The 26,171-nt window shown below is 38.3% G+C and overlaps 1 protein-coding gene across 5 annotated transcripts in view; it reads right to left on the bottom strand.

The window, feature by feature from the left end:
• The window catches only part of RANBP17 (RAN binding protein 17), a 159,435-nt gene that overhangs the window by 30,564 nt on the left and 102,700 nt on the right, over positions 1-26,171 (bottom strand). For all 5 annotated transcript variants that reach the window (XM_054842044.1, XM_054842046.1, XM_054842047.1 and 2 more), the window contains 5 exons: positions 21,504-21,592; positions 15,152-15,259; positions 12,544-12,626; positions 2,508-2,722; positions 1,194-1,332 (listed from right to left, as the gene is read on the bottom strand). In XM_054842044.1, coding sequence (XP_054698019.1) covers positions 1,194-1,332; positions 2,508-2,722; positions 12,544-12,626; positions 15,152-15,259; positions 21,504-21,592 — 634 coding nt within the window. The remainder of the gene's footprint in view (positions 1-1,193; positions 1,333-2,507; positions 2,723-12,543; positions 12,627-15,151; positions 15,260-21,503; positions 21,593-26,171) is intronic.

Genomic DNA, 26,171 nt, shown 5'->3' with positions numbered 1-26,171 from the left:
AGCCATTTGCAAAGGATCACCAGCAGGACTCCCAGAACCAGCCTACAGGCAGAAAGTGCTGCACCATCACTACAGGTGACAACGCACTCCAAATATCGGGGAGAAGATGGATTTCAGCATTATATAATAAAATGACCTGAAGACTACTTTACTACTGTTGCTTAGCTATTCACTACTCATTTTCTCTCTAAGAGTAGTTTCCCTCTTGCAGCAAAAACTGCTGAATGTGTTTAACATCACAAATGCTTTGTGAGTCTCGGTGCATTCATACATTCCTATGGGGCTTGACTGACACTTGGCAGTAATGAGAAACACCAGCTATTATAGAGTAACATCTATACACACTAATGCTGTAAGTTCTTCTCCCCCCCCCCCCCCTTAATAACCACCCTAATCAATAAATACTACTGTAAGGTTTGAACAGGCTCTCAGTCAAAATCTATATAAATGCACAGCATTCCTAGGTGATCGTAATGTAACTGCATGATTTATTTTTTCTTCCCCCAAATTCCCAATCTTCTCCTCCGTATTCCAAATGACTTCAGGCTACCAGCCCTCCCCTCCTCCTGCATAAACCTCAAATGTTTGGACAGTCATCTGGTTAAAAAGCATAAATTAAACCATGCAAGAGAATAGAATGAACTGCAATCAGACTGCCGTATTTTTATCGTTACTCCAAGTATGCTTCTGTTACACTGATTCTCCTCTGAAGTATATTCAGGAAGTACTGAATAACTGGTTTCTATTTTCCATGGATAAAGATACCTTTAAATTTCTCAAATCATATCACAGCTGTGCAGAACAAGCATCATTTATACAACAGCTATGTTGATCAAATAAAAACAAAGCCCCACAGATTCCTGTACACATTTTAATACATTTTACTTCGGAATAACAAATGCATGAATTTTCAGTACAATCCTAGTGGAGGCACATTAGTAATTTCAACAATTCTGGCTTGTAAGAAAAGACAATTTAAAAATACTATCTGTAAAAACCTACAGGTTAGATGTTTAAAAAAGAACTTAACTCCATTAACCAAAAGAGTCACATTCTTGAAATGTTCATAAGCCAGCATCTTCCATTGTCACTTGGTATTTATTTTTTAAGATACAAATGAATGTGCTGCTTTAAAAATCCGAGATACTTAAACACTTGAATTCTTTCTTTAGCCGAGCGTAAGTAATTCTTACCTACTGCAGTAAGTCCTTCCGATATTGAGGTAAGAATATAGATTAGGACACGAGGTTCTAAGCTGGTAATGAAACTCATATGGTCTTGGGTCAGACACTCCAAAAGCGGGTAGTAAGACTGGCTTAGTTTTCGATATTGCTGAAAAAAAGAGTACACGTTCATAGTAAATATAGATATTACCATCAACTAATATTAACAACATTAACAGATGACAAAGGAATGATCTTATAGTTTTTATGTGATAAATTCTATTTTAGCCATTAAAATCAAAATATTTATAGAGACAAAATATTTTCTTGTCTTTGGTAGATTGCAACTGTTCAAATTTACCATAGGATATAAACTTGCTATTAGTATAAAATAAGCTCAGGACAATACAGTAACGCTACCGTGCTTCGACATTCTACACAGCTATCAGTCTAGCACAGCGTTCTGCCCAGGCTGTCCGTCTGACAGGATTACGGCCCGTATCTTACCTTCTGCAGGAAATCTTATTGAGATTTATCACAGATTTCCCCAAATCATCTCAGAGACGGACTTTTTTTGCGCTTAAGGGAGGTGCTGTAACAGGCTCTGTGCAGGTTCTTGCTTGAACTCATTGGCCCCATCAGCATCGTACGCTTAAGGACTTTTATTTCGGGCATTTATGGCTAGGATGGCTAGGAATGTGCCAAATGTGCGCACTTCACTATACAACCAATACACCAATTTTAATCGAGAGCAACTTTTCAATTCCAAGGACTTTATTTATGCGGCAGGCAGAAATCTGGGTATTAACTGTCTTTAACTATCCCGAATTTGTCCCTTCCTGCAATAAAATGACAGTTCTGAACTAAAGTGTCATGAAGAAAATGTCACAGTTCAAATTTAGGCTGATACTGCGCGAGATCTGTTGTCTTCCCACAGAGAAGTGGGAACATGGTGTACTTTAAAATTAAAGTTTTCAATTTTATGGGGAATACACAGTGACAATTTACAGATTGAAACTAATTGCAGAATGGCTGAATCTGTGAGGATGTTCTACAGTGCATGCAGGCAACTTAAATGGGTTTGCAAGTACAGAAAAGAACAAAATTTTGCATTTCTCTCTCTCACGACAAGCCTCGTGAAAATTCTAGAAAAGCTCCCGTTTCACACGGCAGGTTCGTCATACCTGTATTGTAGATGTTACTATATAAATAAATTCAAGGCATTGAACTGAAAACTGCATTTGAGCTGTTCGAGATCCCTCTGTCTCATTATAACAATACAAAGCCTGTGGTGGTGTTATTTCATATTTCACGTAAAGACTCCCAAGATGAGTAATTGCTTACTAGCAAGTCACTGTGGGATACTGAAAGCAGCATTTTGACAAAGGCCTGAAGTACATTGTCAAAGTGGTTGTCCCCGTACAACTTGAAGACGCCAAAGCTGACATAATTTCCACATAAGGCAGATTTGAGTGCAGAGTAACAGATGGAAATGCCCTTGAGTTTCAACGGATAAACCTGATCTTTTGACAAAGTCCCAAGAGAGAGGATCTGATTACCTGTTTTCATAAAAAGAAAGAAAGAAAGAAAGAAACTTATATAAGCAGCTGCAAATCTAAAATATTTTTGATGGCACTATCTAAACTTTTTTTTTTTTTGCTCTTTATTTACATTACTATTTGGAAGAAAATTTATTTCTGCATTTGATGTGAAAGATCTGTTAAGTAAGCATGACTAGAACTCAAAAGCCACCAAGGAATTAGTACACAAAATTTAAGATACAAGCTATGGAATTCCCTTTGTTGATGAACAGCCAGACCACGACTGGGTCTATCAGCATGAACTCCTTAATCCGAACGGAGCTGCAACACATGGTTTTATAGTTTCTCATGCTGCAACAAAGCCTGGTTTTGATCCATTACCATGACAGTCTCTTGGGATGGTTGCTCATGTATATCCACACTAAATATATCCCTCAGAAAACAAATACATCCATTACAAAAGCCTCTATTTTACCAGTCACAGATGGGAATGACTTTTTAATTAAAATCCATGTTAATAATGTAAAAATAACAGCTAACTGTAAATATTTACTATTGCTATTAACAGGCAATAGTGACTTTTGGATCCACTGTGCAGCAGCGCAGTCGATCCCATTGCAATCCTCTAACAAATCTAATTATTCACAAGGCCTCATTACCAAGTTTTCTAAGTATCTTGTAATAATTTAATGCTCGTCTTCACAGCACCCCACAGTTAGTCTGTCTTCACGACGGATTTTTTTTTAATCTGAAGTAATTAACGAAAGTGAGCTAAACCAGCAGAATGAACACAGCAAAGATGAAGCCCTTCAGTCCCACCACGAAGTAGCCTCACTAGGTTGACCCCATCTGACGCTGACCTTGGCAAGCTTGGCCTGCACAAAACTGCCAGGTCTTCTACTTCTGTTACTACTCATCATTCCTGGTAATTTTAGCTAGAGGAAAATAACACAAAACTGTACATTTTAAGAGTATTCTTACAAATAAAAGGGCCATAGTCTCAGACGCGTGGCTCTCTGCTTTCAGCGTCTAACCTAGTTGTCATGGCTATGATGACGACTTGGAGCAAGGAGCAAACTCTGCCTTAACTATTCACCATGCCAAACGCTGCCAGTTGAGAGAGGTAGTTATGACAACTCCGTTTTGCTTTTTATAAGAGGCAATTAAAAAATGCCCCATAAAACTTGTCTGAGATGAGACAGATCTCATAAATCGCATCGTATTTAATACATATTGAGGCTTAATATTAAACTGGGTCTGTCCCCATGCAGCTCTCCTTTCTACCCATGCAAATTTCCACCTGAAAATCATATACCTGCCTTACTTTTAATTCTTTCTCTTCATGTTACTGACTACTGACAATGAGGAATTTACATCATGTAATTAGAAAATCGAGGGGGGGAAAACCTTGTTTCTAAACACCCAATGCATCAAAGCATCACCCATTTGGTATTGTTTAATGCAAAGAGGGAAAGGCATAAGGTACTGTTTAAAACATTAATGTTGTTCACCAGTTCTAGCAAGTACAAGGCCATTTATCCATCAGGTTGTAAAGGAAAAGTAGCTTTACGAAGACAGACTGTGAGTACGATCAGGGATTGCTTAGAAGTAGTAACTGAGGTCTGTAAAAAGCAGGAATGGTGTGGTAGGAGAAGAATCAAACATTCAGCAAGGAAAGATGGTCATGTATAATTAAAATCAAGTCCTTCTAATAAAAAAAAATTAAGAATGAAAATACAGAATGGTTTTGATACTGTAACTGCTCATATGAGCAAAGGCTGTAGTCATGAAGACAGCGTAACTGGGGAAGAGGGTACAATTCCAGTCACTGCTACTGCACAGAAGTTCACTCCAAATGGTGTTAAATCGCTGCTTTACTAAAAATGACCAGTATCCAAAAGAACCCATTGAAAAGTAAAATAGAGCAGAAAAAGAAGAATGTCTTCTAGTGTACCTGGATATTCATTTATTGTAATACTTAACATTAATTTTATGTAAATGTAATTTCTTAGTAAACTCCTTGAGCTTCCTACAGTGCCTCATTTAAGACATCCCAGCCAGGTCATCTTAATTAGCATTAATCTTTTTGACAAGACCCAGTCTAGTTACTGAGAAGATTGCTGCATTTCAAATTCTGTGGGAAAAAAAAAAAAGAAAATGAAATATAAAATTCTGTCTGTGAGATAAAGTGGGAAGGCGCACGCTATTTTCGAAAGCCACTATGCCAACAGCGTACAATTCTCAGGGCAAAACCAAGACAGAAAGGTAAGTGTGCTGGAAACGAACCTTATCTGGTCTTCTCCACTATTAAATTCTCTGCTAAAAATCTCTACGTTAATAAAACAAATATATATTGGCTTCAGACATAAGCAAAGACAAAGTTCTGGATCCAAGAAAGTAAAACAGCCTTGAGTTTATAGCTGAGCTGTCCAAGCGTGACATTGTATAACCCCAGGTTCTTGAAGTACTCGGTATAATACGCAACAACAGATGGAAAGAGCTTAGTAGTTGTCAACAAGGCAATTATGTACTTAATATGGAAATTAATTGGAAGTCGGTGGAAAAAACGGATGATGAGGAAAGAAGCTGAAAAACCCTAGGAACATGAATTCTAGGAGGTGTCCACGACTGCTGCTCTTCTATCATTTTTATTACTTCACAAAAAAATCACCCTACAATTAGAACTTTACATCCGTTAACCAGCACAAAGCGTTCAGCATGGGAAGGAGGAAGCCCCGCTCCCTCGCACTGCCTCACGCTGGGCAGGCACGGCAGAGGAGAATTCGGTGCCTACCCCTTGGAATGAAAAGACAGAAGAATCCGGGTCCGGAGCAAGATGAAAAGCTGCTTTTTGCAAGTGGGCAGAGTCCACAGAGAACTGTTCTGCGTTCATGGACTCATCTTAAAAGGGCCTAAGAGTGGGAAGAGCTGATTTCAAATTAGCAGCGGAGGTGAAAGACCACGCGGTGCCTGTTGCCAATGCCCCGAGCCATCCGCCTATGATTCAAGGGACGCAGTGCTAGAACAAAGACTAGTGTTTTAGCATTAGTTATTGCAAAAAATATGAAGTACGGTGCTATGCCCGACTAGATAAAAAAAGAATGATCTACTTGTAACATTTAGCAAGAGCTTCAGGGGAATATTTTTACACACCATGGATACTACTGAACATAAACTAATTTACTGAGGTACTTGGAATCAGGTCAAGAACAACTCCTCAGCTACTGAGGATATGCTTACATTTATAATCCCTGTAGTGGAGAACCAAAATACAATTTTATAAACTCCTATTGTTAAAAGAAACAATTTAAAAAAATTAAATCAACAAAAAAGTGACCTTTGACATGCTGAATTTAAAAATTGTGTTTGAAATTCATAGCTCCTGTCAAAATAAAAACTATGTAGAGACCAATCAGTGAAGTTTCAGTGTCACTACTGAGTTAAAAATCAAATGAAAAAAAATCCAACTTGCCCCCACTTCTTCTTAACGTGGGAGAAATTGTATCACACGATCTTAAAATATACGGACTTTCAAAATTCTCAATAATTTCCTTTAACATGACTTTTTGCCCTGCATTTGACAGCAACGTCACTCACAAAAATTCTAAACTCTCTGAGCCTCAGAGGTGATACAAAATTCTGACAGGAATAAGAAAAGGATTGTTGAAGGTATCGGGTGAAACTGCTAGATAGGAAATAAGGGCTTGAATCTGGCTGCATTCAAGCATTTCATTACCGAAAGACTACTTAGTACATAAACAAAGGAGCTGGAAGGAAAAAAAAAAAAAAGCGTGTATGCAGAAGGGGAATACGAAGCCGGCAAGAAACCAAACTGGGATGCTCTGACCGAAGATAACATCACCGTGCCTCAGAATCCCCGAGGCAATATGCACCAGAGCTCTTTGCACAGCTCATTCCCTCACTCCCTCCTAGATGCGGGAGCATGTCAGGACAGGCAGCTTCCCTTTCGGTTCTCCTCCTTAATTGCTTTTACAGTAGAAGCCATAATATAAAAATGATTTCCTTATGGCTGAGTTTCATTTATGCAGGGCTTGTTCTAGAATTCAGTCCAATAAGCGCTATGTATAATAATACAACTAAATCATCTTGTAACATGTGTGAATTAGATGAAGATAAAAAAAGACTTTGGTGAGATTAAACAAAGGTTGTGAAAATTTATCACGTTTATAGAGAAAAAGTGGGGTTTGCCTCTTCCCCTTTCCTATTTTTATTATTCACCGCTGCCCCATAAAGATGGGTTTGAACGTATGCTTTCCAGGCATTCAGAACGCTAGGGCAGTATAAAGAACTGGCCATGTATAGAAAACAAAAGGAAAATAGGAATCATAAAGGCGAGAGCAAGCTTCACAAACTAATTTTTTAAAGCTTCCGCAACAACAAAACATGCATAAAACCTCTCAAATCAGCCCAAGGAGCACGCCTAGCGCCACGATAAATTTGCCAAAAGAAACCGATTATGAAATCTGAGTCGGTAATGAAGAGCAATATATTCTGGAACCGCTACTGCAAAAGAGAGGAGAGCAGACCAATGGCAACCGAGACCCGCCAACACTCCACTTTTAAGCTAAGCTGCTGATTAAAAATACCTGTTCCACAGCAAGAATCACTTGAACCAAAATTTTGAAGAAGAACTGTTATCTTATGAAGTTGCTGGCACTGAATGGATTACCGCACTAAGTTTTGAAATACATGTTCTAGAAGCAATTTAAAGCTCATTAGAAATAATTGTGTCTGGCTACTGGAAAATGTGGTAAAATTTAATCCACATCCAAATGCTACCTGGGCTGTGAGAACAGGAAATTGTTTTGTGCTACTGTGGCTAACCTCATCGCTGACCTTGAGCAGTAACTGCTACAACAGCTGAAAGCTGAAGCAAAATTAAAAACTTACATCAAAGTATATCATGACAGAATGTAGATAAATAAAAACAGCATATTGAAAATATTATTTTTATGTCAGTCTCCTATAATGAAAGGGAAGAGGTTTACTAAAATGTAAAGAAACCACAAAACAAAAAAGAGACGGTCCCAAGATGCACCGAAACATCATTCCTACACAACCGGGAGTTCAAAAACACGTAGTAAGGAGACTTGTGCATCCAGAATTAAAAGTGAAATATATTGGGGATGAAGAATGGCGGACTACACTATTCCAAGTCCTTTCAATTTTCTCCTCTCGGTTGTTTATTTTAAATCACTCTATCACTCAGTCAGACTGGCTCTAGCAATAATGGACAAGACACAACACCCCTTGCCAAGCAGCTGCAGAGTCCTAACAAGGATAATTGACTAAGTGCTTTTTGCATCCTACGCCAGGCTTTACGTCTTTTGAACATATAGCATTTGTAAAGACATCTTACAATTGTCTTTAGCACTGCATCAGTGATAAATGAGCAGGACAGGACACAACACAGTAGTAGTACCCTAATCGCGAAGCTGGATCTGTTAAGCAGAATTAAACACTCGCTGAGGTGCTACTTTTCAAAACTACAAACAATTCACATTTTATATTTTATTCACTGACAACTGAAGATGCTTGGCATATCTTAAAAATAGGCATTTTGCATTTTTTTCTGCTTTGCACTCAAACATATGAAATCAGTCTAGAGGAGAAAAAGCGTATATGCTTTAGTCTAGAATTAAAGAGATTTCAGCATCCATACTCACAAACGTTCACGTACATTCACAGCCCAGAAACGCAGCTCTACCCTTTTCTTCCCCCTTTTATTTTTAGCCCAAGCACAGATCTGGCAGTACGTATAGAGAGTAAACGGAGGTACCATTCGGACATAAACGGACATCACAAACTTTGGCAAAACTGCAGACAGAATGAAAGCGACCAGCTGGGTTACCAAACGTTTCTTTCAAAGTTCTCCCCATGTAAACAACAGTACTGGGTTTACACAAAACAAATCCACATATAAATTGTAGATGGTTTTCATCACCTGAAAAAGGCCATATTTGCAAAGTGTCCATGTGTTACCCAAAACTGCTTCGATCCGTGTAGGCCAGACTTGGGAAAAATCAACATTATGGCAATGATGACCAGCGCACTGTGCGCTGACGCTGGTGAGAAGAATCACCCGATGGCATCTCGCTTCAGTTACTAATTCCTTGTCAAAGTGTTGATGGGACAGAGACATATTTCAGATCACGTTTTTACATACCTATAGGTTTATATAGCAAGAAGACTCCCAGTGGACCTAAGTCATAACTGGAAATTTGCACGTTTACTTTGGTGCAGGTGAAATTTCTGAAAAGAATACTTTTACTAGCATTTTCTGTACATCATTAAATGTGAGAGAGAAGAAGGAAAAGTCCTGTTCTAAAACAAATTTAAATTTCACTTACCAATGGAAGTACAATACGATTAAGCCACATTTTCATGTATTGTATGTTATATTCTTCTAAGAAAGAGGAGCAACCATGCTACACTGTCTGCAGGAGAGGGACCAAGTCTTTCCCCGGAGAGCTGCTGAGCTACGGGAAGGAAACTCTCACTGTCAAGGGCACAGCGAGGAGAGGTGAGAGCTGGAAGCTTGGTGTTCAGACAGGGATTGCCAAGAGGAGGAAACACAGCCATGTCCCCTGGCGATGGAAGGAAGAACTTCTCAGGGATGAGAGGATACTCGGCAGAGTTCATGGCAATCCACCCGGTCAATGGATTAACTGAAACTGAGCCTGAAAGGAAGGATCTTCCCACAAGGACAGTGTGCTGAAAGAAAGAGATGGTTGCTTCTATTTCCCCCCCCCCGTCTCACGTCAACACTTTGTGTTTCTCTCAAGTTTAAAAAGGCAATTATTACAGTATAGATTTCAGTCAAATCTATCTTGAGTTTCAAGTGTCTTTGTGATCAGCTTTGAGGAGCTCACCAGAAGCTGGAGGCACATACAAGAGGTTTGGCTGACTTGGTAAGATGAATGAGCACACACCGTCTGTTGTCAACTCTTGACATTTACTGCATGTCTCCTCTTTTTTTCTCTAATGCTTCTCATATTCAGCATGATTTTTATGGCTGAATCTCAACTATTTTCAGAATTTTAAGTTACTTGCAGTAATGGTACAACGGAAAACTGGAAAACTGAACGCAAGGATTAGAAGGCATATACGTATTCATTCTTTTAACTGAATCACACAATTTTTCAGAATGTGGGGCTGGAAACATTGCTCAAGAACACCAAAGTGAATTTTATGATCATTACTTGCTTTACTTGTTTATTTTTCCCCAGACGTCTGCCAAGATTACATATGCTTAAAAGACAAATACACTTAAAAAGAAGTCATAGAATATTATGGATTAAAGTTTTCCTTAAAAGCACAATTATGAAGTATTACGATTTTCAGGCAGGCATTTGAAATTAATGCAAAATCTCTTAATATCAATATTTTTATAGGGATTTGTATGTTCAAAAGATCATACATAACTAAAGTAATGAATCCTTACAACACATTTCCAGAAGAGTTATATCTTTCTGTACACCGGAATGGAAATCTCATAAACTAGTAATTAGCGATAAAAGCTAAAAATGTTAACAGCAATTATTCAAAGCTGATTAATTGCAGTATCTCAAAATGCTTATAGTGGGCAGTAAAACCTTCCCAGACTGTAAGCCAGTGACCACTTCAGAAATAGCTGTAGCAGTCTGAAACAGCACTAACCTTGGATGTTTATTTAATAGAGCGCCCACAGCTGAGCCACGGCGATGGCCAGGCCAGCGCCACCCATCTGTGCCAGCGCAGAGCCAGCTGGATTACCTGAAATCTCTGCTCCCAGTGGCCAGTTCAGCCGACTGCACTGGGAGGTCTTTCATGTGGACTTTGCAGCGAGTCCAGTCCCAGAATAAATACTGGTAATCACACACAGAAAAGAAAAGATGAACAATTCCTCTAAATGTCACACCTAAGTAGTGGAAAGATCACTGATGGGATCCTTTCAGACATGATGGTAATATGACTGTGTTTTAAAAGCAAAACAGAAAAAATCCAAACAAACCATATATTGAGTGGAGGCTTTCTCTCACCTCTCAGTCTTTCCTCCACTTCTAGTTGATAGGTGATTTTAAATTTTCCTTTTGGAGGACGTTAAGGACAGTTCTCCTCTTAAACCTGTGTTCACTAAAATATCATCCTTACATAGGAAAACAGTTATGCAAGACAAGAAAGAGAAGCGTGAGAGAAAGCTCTTATGGTCATGTCACTTCTTTCTACGGCACACATCTCCAGATAGATGCCAAACATCCCTAAGTATCTTCCACAGAATTTAACAAAGAGGGTAACACGTGTTTGGACATGGGCTCTCTGGCTCCACGGCTTAGTTTTAAATCTTAAATCTGCACTGTCCTGAAACTTCCTTTTACATTGCATAATTAAATTCTAGCATGAGCCAGGAAATGTTGTCTGGTCCTTATGTAGAAGAGCTACCAATACTTTAGGGCTGAGGATTTTATGAACTTTACTCACACACCATAAAAGCTGCAATTGAAAGCAAAAGGTTTCTTTACAGAGTGTTTTTTTAGGCAGGAATTAGGAAAGAAGCAGGTTGAAACCAACTAGTGTGGTTTACTCAGCAAGTTTAGAAACTTGACGCCAACAACCGAGATGAATGGATGCCCAACAATATGGTATGTTTTTCACAAGTGGATGAATAAAGACTGATGGAAATAAAAAAAAATAAATAAAAAGGAAAATATAACTTCAATGGGATCAGGTACCATCAGACAAGTAGAGTTGAAGCATCATCATGACCACACTTTTTTTTTTTTTTTTTTAAATCATCAAAAGAAAGCTTACAGCAATTAAGTACAACAGCTAACAGAAACTGAGTAGTAAAATCTAAAAGTTTACCTTTTATCTTTTCATACATGGAAAACCTTATTTTTATTTTACTTAATTGTTCTAAAAAATTTATTTAAGAACATAGCTGAAAAAATGTGCTAGCTTACTACATGGTAAGAAATAGAAAAATGATTTTGCAAGGAGAGTTACTTGGGTGTAATTTTTTCCTGTCATAAGTAAATGCTGTATGCATTCTGCATATACTGTTTCCGTGCCCTACAGATTGCAAAATTACATTTGAAGTTTTTTTATACAGGCAGCCATCTAACACACAGTTTCCAGACCCAAAAAGCAACCTGAATGCAGTAAAAGCAAACCCGATGCACCAATTATCTTTCTTTAAAAGAAACAGGACATTTATGGCTCTTCCTGTTTACGCAAAATACAAATGAGGTTGCTCTACAAAAACTTGGTAACATTCCTTTCAAAATATTTAGAAAGCAAAACTGTAAGCTACAAAGTTAGTTGGAGCGTAATATAAACTGCTGGTGTCAAAGACCTGTTGCAGTTGCGTGCATGAGTGGGAGTAGTAAAATGGAGCAACTTATTATAAACACTTTTAACAGCGCTCTAGGGTAAAGCTGTTATGGTTCTATTATGTTTTGGAACTGCTGGAATATAATTTGAATACATAAAATCAACCCACACCTATCAATCAGCAGCCTGGATCCAACACCTCACGAGTATTTGTATCTTCACTGAAACACATTTACAGTTGCAAGAAGACAGGCACTGGAGTTAAAAAAGCGACACAGGCAACAACGCGACACGAATGAACCCTGACCGAGGAAAGGAAACGCGCTCCAAAGGGCTCCCACGTCAGCTCGGCACTTTACAAGGGGACGGTACTGGCTGGAGCACGTTACGGTCCCGCTACACATTCCACAAACCCATCAGTGTTCAGCAATCTGAACTAGCAGGATTTTTATATCACAGGACAGGCAAAGAATTACACTGCAGAGGAAACATTAATGAATACCTACCATACGTACAAATCATTTTACTAGCTTCTCTGAAGAGAAGAATTCCATTTGGAGATGATACATCAAAATTTAAACGTTGTGATCTAAAAAAATAACAGCAAAAAAATTCAGATGGTCATCAAAGCAGAAAACTGCAATGGATTCATTCCTAAAACAAAAGAAACACTTGCTGATTACAAAGTACAATTTTTTTAATTTGATAAACTAATTCTAGCTTTCAGTCCAATGATATGCACTCTAGCTATCTCCCTATGTTGCCAAAGAAACAATCCTATGACAAAAGACAAAACAATTTTAACCCGAAAAGGAGGCCAGACAATACATAACACAGCTTTCGGTGACCGACGAACATTTTGTGCCCATCTGCAGTTCAGAAGAATGCTGCAAAGGTTCCATAATCCAAGCTGTTAGGCTAACTTTGACCCTGCTTCTGCATCCGTATCGCTTTCGAAAATAAACTAAGCCCCACAGGTTATTCTGCTACATAACATCTGTGGCAATCACAAGCCGGTTCTCTGAGCGTCAACTGTAACACACGCTTTTTATGAACATTCAGACCTGGAGAAGATCACACCCTGTTGCCTTCCCTGATGCGCAGGTGTTACCAAAGCCAACGAGAACCACTTTGTTCCCAACCTGGAAACGCAACAGAGCCCTTGCCCAAGTCCCTGTTGGATCTTTCCAATTTGTCTTTGTGATAAAGAAGCCTAACTCCTAGTTCAGGCCTAAAAGCTAAATTCAAATATCGGTCTTAACCTCCTAAGTAACTTTACCAAAACTTACCCTCAGTGTTTATTTGGCCTGAAAGGGAAAGGAGTCATCACTGAGTGATGCAACCCAGAGTATGCCCCGGCTGATCTATTTGGTAGCCGTCCACTTTTGATCAAGCGTGGATTCCTCGTATCACCCTTACCACCGAGACAGCAGTAGGGAGCTCGCTTTGCCGCAAGTCCAATTTTTTTTTGTTGCCTGAGTCCCTGTTTGCAGGGTCCTTTGCTGCAAACTCTGGAGGAAATCTGGGTGTTTATAAATGAATAAAACTTGCCTTGTATAAAACATTTGTGTATTCCATATGCTCAAAATTATAATGGCTGGCAGAGGCAAAAAACCCCCAAAACCAGCAAGTCGTCTCAATATCAGAGTGGCATAATGCACAATCTGATACTCTGTAACATATTTTAACCATGTCACAGTATATTGTATAACGCATTCCAAGCTGTAAAAGCTAATGCAGTACACAACTCGTGAAAAAAAACCCATCCCAGATGATGTTTTCTAAAGGGAACAAGACAGATTTTCTGAATACCAATAGGTAGAAGAGTAACATGAATATGGAAAGTAGCTTGAAGAGCTGTCTTTTGCATAAGATTTATTGTTCCAGTTCCTCTTTGCTTTTGTTTACCGTTATTAGAGCTCTGTGTTCATGCTTTAACAATCTCCTCCTTGAAATAAGTTGCGGCGCTATTAGAGTACGCTGCTTGTGCGTTGCATCATCAATAAGGACAGGGTAAACTTTTCCAGCAATTTATTATACTACTATGGGGATAAAAGACATAATTAGCCTACACAAGCCAAAGAGGGAGTCACGGCAAGCGAGTCAACACGCCCGAGAAACCGGGAACTCAGCCCTAAGGTCTGCGTAGCCGTGCAGGGACGAGGTGCAGACCATACGCGCCCACGTCTGACTGGGAGCCAGGCTGGAATGTCAAGGCATCAATTTCCTGTCACTAGATTAAACAAAGTATTTGTTTTTCAAATTTCAAATATACTTTTTTCCTTGTAAGTTTGATTTGCAAGGCAAAATGAGAAATGATGAGAACACATATTTCTTTGCTGAAAACTCTTAATTACTTCGGTCACAAAGATACCCAGAACAGAGACTTTAACTATCTACTTTTCATTTAAAAATCTCTTTTTTCCTTTGGGCAGTACACTATATATTTCTAAGTGTAATGATAATTTCCCAAAATAAATTGTTCTGTTACTTGTGGCAAAACAGGAATTTCATTCTATCACCTGCAATGTCAAGTATTGAAATAACCTCCCAGAATCATTCTGAGGCCTTTTTGGTTAGCCCAGAGAGAAGATTTTAGATGTGGGAGAACTTACCTACATGCTGATTATAAATATTGCTGTATTAGATGCCTGGCTGGATTAGATTTTTTGGCTGGAAGAGTTGCGTTGCAAAAGAAACTGTAAAGGGAGTTGTGGATTTACAGGCACATATGTATGCAGCTTGGCTTAAGGCAAAAATTCAGCCTGCAGCAAATCTTGACAATTTTCCCATATTTACTTGTAGAGTCAGTCCTTAGCCCTGGTTCAAGCATACAATTCCACTAACACTGAATATAAAACCACAGTAGTCTCTTACCTATATTCCTGTAATTAATTCTTACCAGCTGATTTTGTAACATCTACCATTTTGGTAAAACACCACAATGCCACTGAAAGCTGAGCTCCGCTTGCCAATTTTGTTCCAAAATATGAAAGTAGCAGTCTTGAAGTCAAAGCCAGACATCACGAGGACAAGCAAAACACAGAAAGCTGGAACAGAGAACGCGTAGCATCGCAGTACCGGTCACTTATCTAATTTTCACGTGCTTCTCACCTGTTTTGCATGAATTCTGCCATCAGCTTCAAGATAGGGGTTGTACATGCAGGTTCACGGTACCACAGCTCGATAGCTCTTTGCAGAACAGAGATGTAGGCAGGGTATCTTCATCAAACTGAGTTAAAGAGTACACTGACAAAATTACACCTTGCAGAACACCTTCCCCTAAAACTGTACCGCCCCGTTAGATGGGTGGGCCAGACGTAGACCTTGGCAGCTCATTCTGACAGAGGGACTGCCAGAACCTACGCATTTAAGCACATCTCTGCTTAGAAGACTGAATCCTTTGGAAACATTAATGGTTAAGCGGGAAACAGTTAATATACCACAGCTGTAACGAAGGAAAAGGAAAACAGTTTGTATACGGGAAGCTAACCTGTAAGTACATATATAAAATGAGCTTGGATTTTTAATGAATGGCGTAAGTCACAAATGGCATTTTAATTTAAAAACACCAGAAATTTACATATTAGCAAATTCTGGGCCCCAGATTTCAGTGCCACCTCATCTATTTGCTATATAAATGGTTGGGAACAATCTCATTGAATGAAGTTGTTTTCAGAGTGTTCAAGAAGAGAATTCAGCCAAACTGCGTGGGGGAGACCAGCAAAGTTCGATCTCTAAGAACTCCTTGAGGAGAGCGGTTTGCTCATCAGCACCCAAGAGATACCTGCTCTTTTAAAGCAGGATTTAAAGGAGCGCAATACAGAAAAGAATAAGTTTAGTAGACTCTGCAACGTAACTTAAAGAAAACTTACTGACTGTATCAAAATATTTCATGCAATGATTTGATACAAAGCCGATCCCTAGTTTTCTCAACATGCTGAAAAAAAAAAAGAGTTTATTTGGATAAGAATGCAGATTGGTAAATGGAAATGAGGTAGCACAGCTTGACCTGCAAAGAATTAAACAGGTTTTTTTAATATTGAAGCAAAAGATTTTAACTATTCAATTTGCTATTAAAACATGATCCGGCTAATCTAGTCAATGGTTTTGTTTAATAATAAACTTATTTTTCATTTTTAACTTTGTTTCACGTCATATAATTCTGCTTTATTTAACCACATGAGAAATAGTGGCTATTCTTAGGAAAACGCTGTTGCCTATTCAGACAATAAAGATAACTACCGTGCATCTTACAAAGCAGAATACAGCACTCAGCATGGGATACTGAAATAAAAGTCTGAAATACGTAAAGGTTTACACACTTCTAGGCTGTGTAGACACAGTCATGTCTCAGTTCGCTATAGCTCTTCTGGTGGAGGCCAAAGCCGTCAGAGAGAGCAGTGCTGATGAATGACAGCGCCGCGTAGACAGATGGAAGGCGTTCTGGCTACTGCTGGCTGGCTGGGGCATCTCAAGACTCGGGCATGTCTGCTGCCAGCTGCTCGAGGCACTGCAGGCGTAAACTATATACAGCAGAAGAGGCTGACATGTGAAATACACTCTTAGACCTTGTTTCTCTCTCCTTTATGAGGTTCTTTACATTTTAAATCAGACAAACTAAAGTTAAACATACCATAGAGAGTTATCCAGTAATAAACTGGGATTTAAATTCAAATCCTACTTGCCTACAATGTCCTGAAAGGGCAGAGATGATCCATGCCACCTCACACCTTTAAAAATTCACCAGTGCCAGTTCCATTTTCTCTGAGGTGGACTTCCAATCCAGCTCACTCTCAGCAGAGGATGGTCAATATACTTCACAATTTTTGCCGCAGATGCCGTGTAAGGTCCAGAACTGAGCTGTGCTATTAATTCTCCTAAGTCATGCCTCTTCCTCAGCCTTCCTAGTAGCCTCAGGTACACAAAGGGAGATGGTGCAAAGCTGCAAAGCCCCGCTGAGGAATTTTTGCAGGGTAGAAAACAATTATTTCCTTTTCAGATTTCATGGTGAAGAGAGTAACTTGACAGCTAAACTCTACAACCAAAACGTAAGTCAGCAGTATAGCCAAGATGATTAGCTACCCTAATTCAAAAACTTCAGCATCGAGTCTGCATTCGCTGACAAGGAAAGACTGGAGACTATACTCAAATTTTATAAAAGCTAGGGTCAACAGAAAGGCTTCAGCAATTTATTATGTTTTTAATAAATCCAATAAAGTGGAATAAATTGGTTTTAAAGAGAATATTATTTTTAAGTGTTTTTAATCACAAGCTTCAAGGAATCTGGCTAAGTCATGAACTTAACCTGACCAGTCGGTTCGAGCTCAAAGGAATGCAAACTGCAAAAAATGATACTGAGGTTTGAATCAATGCAACTGGCAATAACAGCTATCACAGATTACCGATCAGGTAGCCTTGTTTCACAAGAAAATGTGTTCTCCTCTTCTTTTGTGATTAGGAAACTTCAATCCCTACAGCTCTTTGTTGGGCTCTTTCAGGTTTGTACCTATAATCCTGAATCCTTAAAACACAGAAACTTAAAAATTTAGTTCTTCCGAAACAGAATCAATTTGAACAACAGAATCAATTTGAACAAGCCATCTTATTGCTGCACATGGTTTTATTTTGTTAAGAAATACGATACGAATTTGGATAAATATGTAACATGGCAGTTTCGCGACAAGATTGTTTTGCTTGTTCTGGTGATCCACATCTGAGGCAGCATCTGAATATCTAGGTCAACTGGAACTTTTAAATGACCGCTAGATAAAACATCTCAAAGGCAGATCACTTGTCTATAAACTTAGTGCCTACGTACCTATACACAGATAGTTTTATACAGGCAGCCAATTTCATGCACTCACGCATCTACATCGTGTGCTATCTAACTGACTGCAACTCTGAGCAACCTAATAATTTAATTCTTGCAACCCATTTTCTTATTGCAACCACCTTCTTTTACAGACAACAGAAGTCATTAAATACTGAGAATCAGCTGGGAGGAACACAGGAAAAATCGCCTATGGGTTACCACCTAACTGTAAGAAACACTAAATGAAAGTAACAAAAAAGTGGATATTACCCTCAACTCACACCTGAATCTCCACGGACGTATCTGACTGCGAGACCAAGGACCTTAGACTACAGTCTGATATTAGGATGGAAGAGAACAGATTAAACATTCAACATCTTATCCAGGCGGTCCTGAAGTAAATAGCAGAATGAAATAGTACAGAACTTTAAGAAAAACAGGGTTTGATTCTACCCAAATTGGTATATGGGTTTTTTCAGGCCACACCTGCATGTTCAGGACTGACCCACAAATTACAGAGACCACACGTTACGAATACAAAAGGCAAATAAACTTTCCAAAGCTGTGGTACTGGAATCGTCATTGACAGCTTGACATATCAATATTTCAGGAAGAATAAATGACTTTCATATCCAGGGTTTGGGGTTTTTTGTTTTGTTTTGTTTGTTTGTGTGATGTTTTTCTTCATCTTTCATTACCGGATACTTCGGGAAGATGCTATACTTAACACCTGAAGCTGCTTAAAATATTTGGAAATATTTTAATGAAGTCTTTCGAGAGATCACCTAATACAACTTTAAAACAAATTTTACTATTATTATAAGTATTTTCTCTTCATCCCTTGCCAGAGGAAAACTATAAATCTTGTCTCGGCTGAATGAACATCATTTATCATATTCATTTTCTTGTCAATACAATTATGAAAAGCCTTTGGCCTTTTTCCAAGGAGCCTGATTTGCTGGAGAAACTCAATTAGTATAAGCAAGCCTGCTACAAAACAGCCCTATCTGGCAATCTAGCGCAGCTTCAGCATACCTGACGATTCACCTCCAAACCACGATCCTAATAACTCCCATCAGAATGGTAAAATACAAGATACAACGGTGTCCCCCGTGCCTCCCCCCGTCCCCTCCCCTCCCCGGACCGAAAGGACTTAAAAGAAATTATTTCTGCTCGGTTTTGCCATCTACTGGACAAAACTTAAATCCTAAACATAGCGATCAGAAAAAAAGAGAAGCATCTCTCAGGTGAGAGATTACCGACTGTAATTTGTTTTGTTAGGAGGGGGCTTAGACCCAAAATATTTCCTGCAATCACTTGAGAAGTTTATCGACACATTCTTCTACCAGGGATTTACAAGTGACTATTTCCGATAGTCTTCAATACAGAATCAACATCCTCTTACGGCATATTAAAAGCTTAGCCTTTTATCCCTTTATGCCTCTCTGTATTGTTTATTTATTGAACAAATGCAAGTAAATCAGATTTATTTTGGCTACTGTTCTGTATTTGCCATTTTCAGTATTGAAATACTAGGACTTCAAACATAACAGAATAACATCTGTTTGAAAAGTAGCTTTTCTTTGCTATTAAAACAATTTTCTGATGATAGATTTGAAACTACAAAAGAAATATGTTAATCAAAGGATACTTAAAACTTTGTATGATAAAATTGGCATCTGACCCTCCCTTCTCCTCCCATTTACCTTTCTGTTTTTAGATACAGTAAATAAGAGTTGTTATAATAGCACCTTATTCCGCAATAATGCTTTGGATCAATACCTGGATGAAGCTGGACTCAGCCAAATGAGGTGAAATCCACGGAACAGAAGCACGCACTTACCCTTTATAGCCAAAGGTGAGGAGGAAAAAAAATTTTGAACCTACGCAGGGGGAAAAAAAAACCTGAGAAGGCCTGAGTTTTGAATTCCACGCAAAGCTACATTTCAATCTATTTTTATTGTTAATACAGACTAATGAAATCCAAAAGTTGGAGGCTGTTTTGATTTATTTGAAATAAACTTAGTTCCTAAACTGGAAAGAATAAATTAATTAAAAAAAAAAATCTTCAGGAAAGGGTCCTGAGGATTACACACTCTGGATTCTTGTATAAAAAACCACCTCCATGGATGAATCCATTTCATTCAACCGGAGAGGAGGTAAGTCTCTTGTTACCCCCTCCTCCTCCAACCGGAGATCTGCAGTTCTGCACAGGAGCAGAGCATGATGCTCATGCTGTACCAGGAAAAACAAAGTAAAAAGAATTTGAAATGGAAGCAGCACTGATCTGCTTTTACACATCTTCCTGATTTTATTATTAAGTTTTAGGGTAACACCAGCACAAACAGTACTAATGAAGTTAAATGGACCCAATGGTGCCCACTAGAAAATGAGATGCTAATTCACAGTCTGGCTTCAGTAGGACGGTGGTGTGTGTTTGTTTTTTTTCCTCTCCAGTCCTCTAAAACTGAAATTAAGGGATGCTTTCCACTGATTTTAAGAGAAATAAAGACTACGCTGCTTTACGTTTTGGACTTACTTTCTGCAAGCTGAGCCTGCACATCGACAGAATCACTGCAGGCTTGTGCAGGACTTAAACAGGGCTCATGCGAATGGTCCTCAGGATCCTGCTACCCACCACACAGGACGGCGATCAGATCGTACCAGGCTCTGCTGTACAGCCTTTCAGTCCTTAAAGGCTAATTTCCTAGTTGCAATTCTATATCGATGCATTCCTCTCTCTTAACCAGGAAGATTAGTAGTGAACAGTTGGGTTTCATTATTTACTTAAAATAAAAATAAAAGCTTGATTTCTAGTAAAGCATGTAATTGTACCTGAATGTTATTTTTTCTGTCCATAAAATAAACAACTACATAATTAACTTCCATTGCTTTGTGAGATCTAAATTATAAAACAAATATTTTCATAGTTACCTCACTATGTGTTTCAGTGGTTTGTTACCAATATGACTGTGTACCTGGAGAATTATAGCTACTGTATTTCTAAAAATACAAACCATTTCTCTATAGCATTAAGAAAATACCCATGAGTATTACTGTATTTGATAGCATAGAAATGTACACAATATTTAAAGCAAATAGAGTTCCATTATCATTACTTACTGAAGAAAGCTACAATCTAAAGATTTTGATTTTGTTTTCAGATGTCCATTTTCTCTGGATCAAGACGACTGCAGGTGTTGCGATATTAATAGAGTTGACATAAATAGAAAGTAACTGACTAAATTAAAGACATGATTCATACCAGAGAGAGAAATCTCCCCAGATAGCACTTGTATAGTATTTTTTAAGCACTTTTGATGTTAAACCAAATGTAGGTACATTGTGTTTGGAGTTAAAGACACAGCTTTTTTTTTTTTTTTATGAAAAACATTACGGATTTATGAAGGGAAGAAACCCACTTGGGTATGTTTTCTAGATTAGTAGTGTGACACAACAAAAAAGTGACCTCTCTGTGGTCCTTCCCAGTTAACTGCATGGTTGCCATTGTGCTGTAATTTTAGCTGATTACACATTAGTTCATTTAGCTTTGTTTCCTCTTCCCCACTGTGCCATACTATTAAACTAATGCAAGGGGCCTGGTATCCCTCTGTGCACAGAGCTGGTATTGTCATCGTGTAATAAGGATACATCCAGTCAAACAGCATGGTGTAGCTGGTCTTTGTGTTCAGTGCAAAGGCAATCCCTCGAAGATCCCTTGCCAGCCCGATCAACATACGCTGTCAGTGGGAAAGAGACACAGTAATTGATTTTCACGTTAGCACAGAGCAGATGGAGTAATAATCAGCCAATAATGACCGCATATCTGATTTTGATTCATTAGTTTAAATGTCTCGCTCAAATCTTTTTTTTTTTTGGGGGGGGATAGAAAACACAAAGATTCTTTTAACAAAAAAGATTTGCACAGGTTTTATAGTGGTAACACTAGCAAAATGCTTAGGAAATGCTTTTGATTATTCGATATGCTATCCTAATGAATAACGCAAATTAAAACAAAATATAGCAATACTGTGTATTGAAGTTTAAAAGTGCTTCCTGTATTTATATATTTAAATTAACAATAACAATAAAATGTTAATTTAAGCTTGTAATATTTTGAATGAGGTGTAAGACTAACTGATACTCATAACAAGCTACAATTAAGGTTGCACTGAGATTCTCATTGTACTGTTATTTTAACATATCTTTTGGTTTGGTTTTGTTTTTTTAAAGTAATTTTCCAAGTCAGGTTTCTTCAGCAAGCGACTTTTTTTGTTTACAGAGGACCATGCAAATCTCTATCTGTATCAACATTAGTTCCGAGATGATTTTTTTTTTCCTTTAATGACTGAAGTGTGGCTTCAGAATCCTTCCAGCACAAATGCAGACAATGTTTTATGCATAGATAATTAGCCTCTACTAAAGGGATGTTTTCAGGGTAATTAATAGGCATCAATAAGAAACACTAGTGAATGAAAAATATTTTAACAATATAAACAAAGTTTTCAATTTACTTCAATGTAAATATTATTTTTTGATAATTAAGTAGTTTTAATAAATTTTATCCATGTGCTGCAGGTGGGATTTGTAATTCCCCCCCCCCCCCCCCCCCCCCCCATAATAAAAGACCACAATACTGCAGAGTCTGGTAAAAAAATAATCACAGAAACATGACAAAAAAAAAACCAGCAAGGAGTTCTCTCTCTAAAAGCAGAGTTTTCAACAATGTACCACTTGGTGCTAACACTGTAATATTTATAGTGCTGAGAAATACAAAAGGTAAGATTCACATATTAATTTTAACTGATCACATAAAGAGCAAATTATGGCTGATGCCTTGTTAAACTGCTAAATGTAATCTTACACAAGGGCTAATTTCTACTTTTCATATACAGAGCCATTAGTCCAACTGACTTGGATGGCACGCACATAGATTCATCCAAGGATAAATTGAGTTCTCTACAAAACACTGGTGAGGTTGCTAGGAGTATTTTAATATTTGCATTTCCTTTCTGTTGTGCACTGAAACGGCCTGAACTTGCAAGATGCTGAGAGGTCTCAACTCTCATTAACTTTAATGGGACTCTGAAATCACTAGAGAGGAAGTGTTCAATACCGAGAAGATGCAATATAAAATTCTAACTTTATATTCATCTGTATTTTCATACTTTGCGTGCTGTTTTGTCCACGCAGAAAATAACTGTTTAGCACACGTGGTGACTGAACTGTACAGAATTAAAAGAACTCGGCAGCAACACTTTGTCCTTCTTTCCGAAGGGATACACAGGTGCGACTATATTTACAGGGAAGTGGAAATCTTCCAGATTGATTGTGGTTCCTTTGCCCATTCTAGCCACAAAAAAAGGAGACAAGCAAGACTGCACAAAGGAAAGGCTGGAGCGGGGAAGAAGGGGAGCGACAGCCCCTGGCAAGACAAGAATTTGCCTTTGTTTGAGGATGCGCTCGGAGAGAAAGAGCTCACCATCTCACGGTGGTCTCTAGAACATGGATTAGAAAAAGACAACCAGCCAAACCCATATTCCTCTAACATGCTTTTTCTGTCTTTACAAAAAAAACTGGTTGTAAGAAAACGTTCTTTTGCAAATATATTTAAGGAACAGTTCGGTTGTGAGACTTTAAAAAACTATTAATAAAAGTAGATGTGCAACTTTCTTCAAACTATGGTCCCAGATTTCTGGGAACCTACACAAACACCAGGGAATTTCAGACATCATTTGACTTTGAATTCTAAAGGAAGGAGAACTACTACTGCATAAACTACATTTCTTGGTTTTCTAGTCTTTAAATTCAGGTATTTTCATTAAAAAGCCCATACCATTAACCACACTATTCTTAATAAATCACCTCAATTTACAAGGCACCATAATATTCTTGTCCCGTAAAATCCCAGTAAACTCTGGTTTAGATATTAGCCATCGGAACTCAACTTTATGACATCACACTGCCGAAAGTTGGCAACATCTGAACAGCCTACGGAACAGCCTACAGAATCCTGAGACAAATCCTGATCCATTTAAGTCGCTGGTAAAAACACCTTTAAACTCTACCAGAAGCAAAAATCACCCCAGATTCCACGCCTGCTTAAGTCACATTTAGCAAGAACCTCCCTCCAAATCCCCCAAATCCCCAAACAGTCTAGCTGGAGCCCATTATGAATTTTCAAAATAACGTAGGTGCATAAAACCTATTAATGACAAACAACGTTATACACTTATACATCTACTGTTGTCTGGCACGCTGTGGGATTCGACATGCTTTGCAAACTTAACAGAGTCCTCTGAAGAATACACGAAGCCACCGCTTCATTCGCGACCGAACACCAGCCATTTCTGGGGCAAAGTGACAGTTAATAACACCACCAGCAACTGCACGACGAGTGAGCTGAGGAGCGAAGAGCAGCAAATACAAGGAACCCAGCAAGAGGAGCATGCCAGTAGTAGGTGGGTTTATACATCGCCCTTCTTGCTAACGAAACAATTCTCTTGAAATTTCGGTTTCCAAATATTCTTCCCTGAATGTCAGCGATACGTTTACTGAAGATTAATGAAAACCAAGCAATTTTTAAACCAAATTCAAGTATTTTGTTTCAAAGTCCCGAAGAAGATTTTTCAAGGGATTCGTTGCAAGGAAAGGAGCCGAGGATTTAAATATTCACAGAAAACCCCCTCCGACTTGCCAACACGTGCCAAGCGTCTGACTAACGCAATTTAAAACAGACGAGACTACTCACGCCACCCACCCCCAAACCGGGCCTTGTAATGGAAAGTCTGACAGACCCTTAAGTATAGTGGCACTACTGGGTGCAGCTATAATATTACCCTCATAATTCTACTATATAATAACAACAAAGGAAAAAAAAGGTGAAGGGTCATTGCGCTTTGTCTTTAGAATTAAGATGGCTGTCTTCATCCTTACAGCATACTCTTAATTCTGGAGACACGTCTTAATAACCTCTAAATAGTTCCAACAAAAGAGCCGTGTCAGAGGAATGAGCAGGCCCCAAGGTGTTTCAACTGGAGTGTTTTCATCTGCCTTTATTGCTCTATCCCTCTCCAGAATTAAGGCAATAACCTGTGATAAATTATTCAGGAACTGCTACAGGGATCAAAGCAAAATCATTCTGTTAAAGTGCTGTTTGCAACATTTGGCACTTAGTGTGAAAACTTTTAATGTGTGCAAGCTGAAAATCAAGGATTTTAAATAATTTAACAGCATGGAGTTTCTACAAACCAGCTAAAGATAGCATGTTGCTATTTAACTGCTTTTTCCTCAGATCCTTTTTTTTTTTTCATGTGTTTCTAGCAAATCTGATGATGTCACAACTATTAACAAAGTACTACTGAGATTCCGGCTACCCAGTCGATAGATTACAGAACCGGATTGTCATGAGAAACCTTGAAATTCTTAGGAGAAAATTAGCCACTGTTTTAATACTGGACATTTCTCCTATTAATATAAATATGTGAAGAAGGAAGCAGAAAAGAAGAAAAAAACCCACAAGACAAAGAAAAAAAAGGAAAGCAAAGCACGTAATTACTTAAGCCATCTTCAATTATATTTCATCTCCCTGGAAAAAAAATCTAAACATATGTTTTGTATGCAGATTTAATGATTACAAATGTATTTTAAAAAGAGCGAGCTCCCTTGTTGTGACTGTTTTTCAATGGTGTATTTCAGAAATACTAAAAAACCTAAAAATCCCTAGCCAGTTAGAAAGTCCTAGTAAAAACCACAAATTAAATGAATTTGGCAGTCCTGGACCATTTTCATAGTGATATTTTAACAGTGTCATCTCCCTGTGGATCGGAATACTAAGCATTTTATTGAAGAACTGAACTGTTTTTGTTTTCAGTACTTGCAAAATGAAGTACCTGAAAGCACTTTTGCATGTATTATTTATTCATCGTGATAGAAAAATAGCTTTAACCTAATAAATTACGTTTAAGAGAATTTAGAGCAAAAGTTTTGTTTATGATAAAGCAACAGATTTAGTTCTTTATCAGTAGCTTAAAGCACCAAGTTTTCTTTATACAAATTAGACAGATGGTGCTTACAGTAGAATTTACTAAAGGTCTGTCACAACAAATGCAGCCAAGCTGCATATTTAATCACTGCAGAACCTTGTCTACCTGCAGCTGCCAACTGCTAATCCAATTTCCCTGATAAATGTGGCAAGAGACACGATCAGCAATAAAGAGCATCTAACTCCATTTTCCTGCAGGGCGTCTTTTGATGAACATTTAGGACGGAAGCACGGAGTGCACTGTGTGGCCCTGGCTTGTGGCAGCTGCATGCATT

This window comes from Grus americana, chromosome 14 (assembly GCF_028858705.1).
Source record: "Grus americana isolate bGruAme1 chromosome 14, bGruAme1.mat, whole genome shotgun sequence".
Taxonomy (NCBI): Eukaryota; Metazoa; Chordata; class Aves; order Gruiformes; family Gruidae; genus Grus; species Grus americana.
The sequence above is the reverse complement of the archived record's forward strand: the minus strand, read 5'-3'. Positions and strand labels throughout refer to the sequence as shown.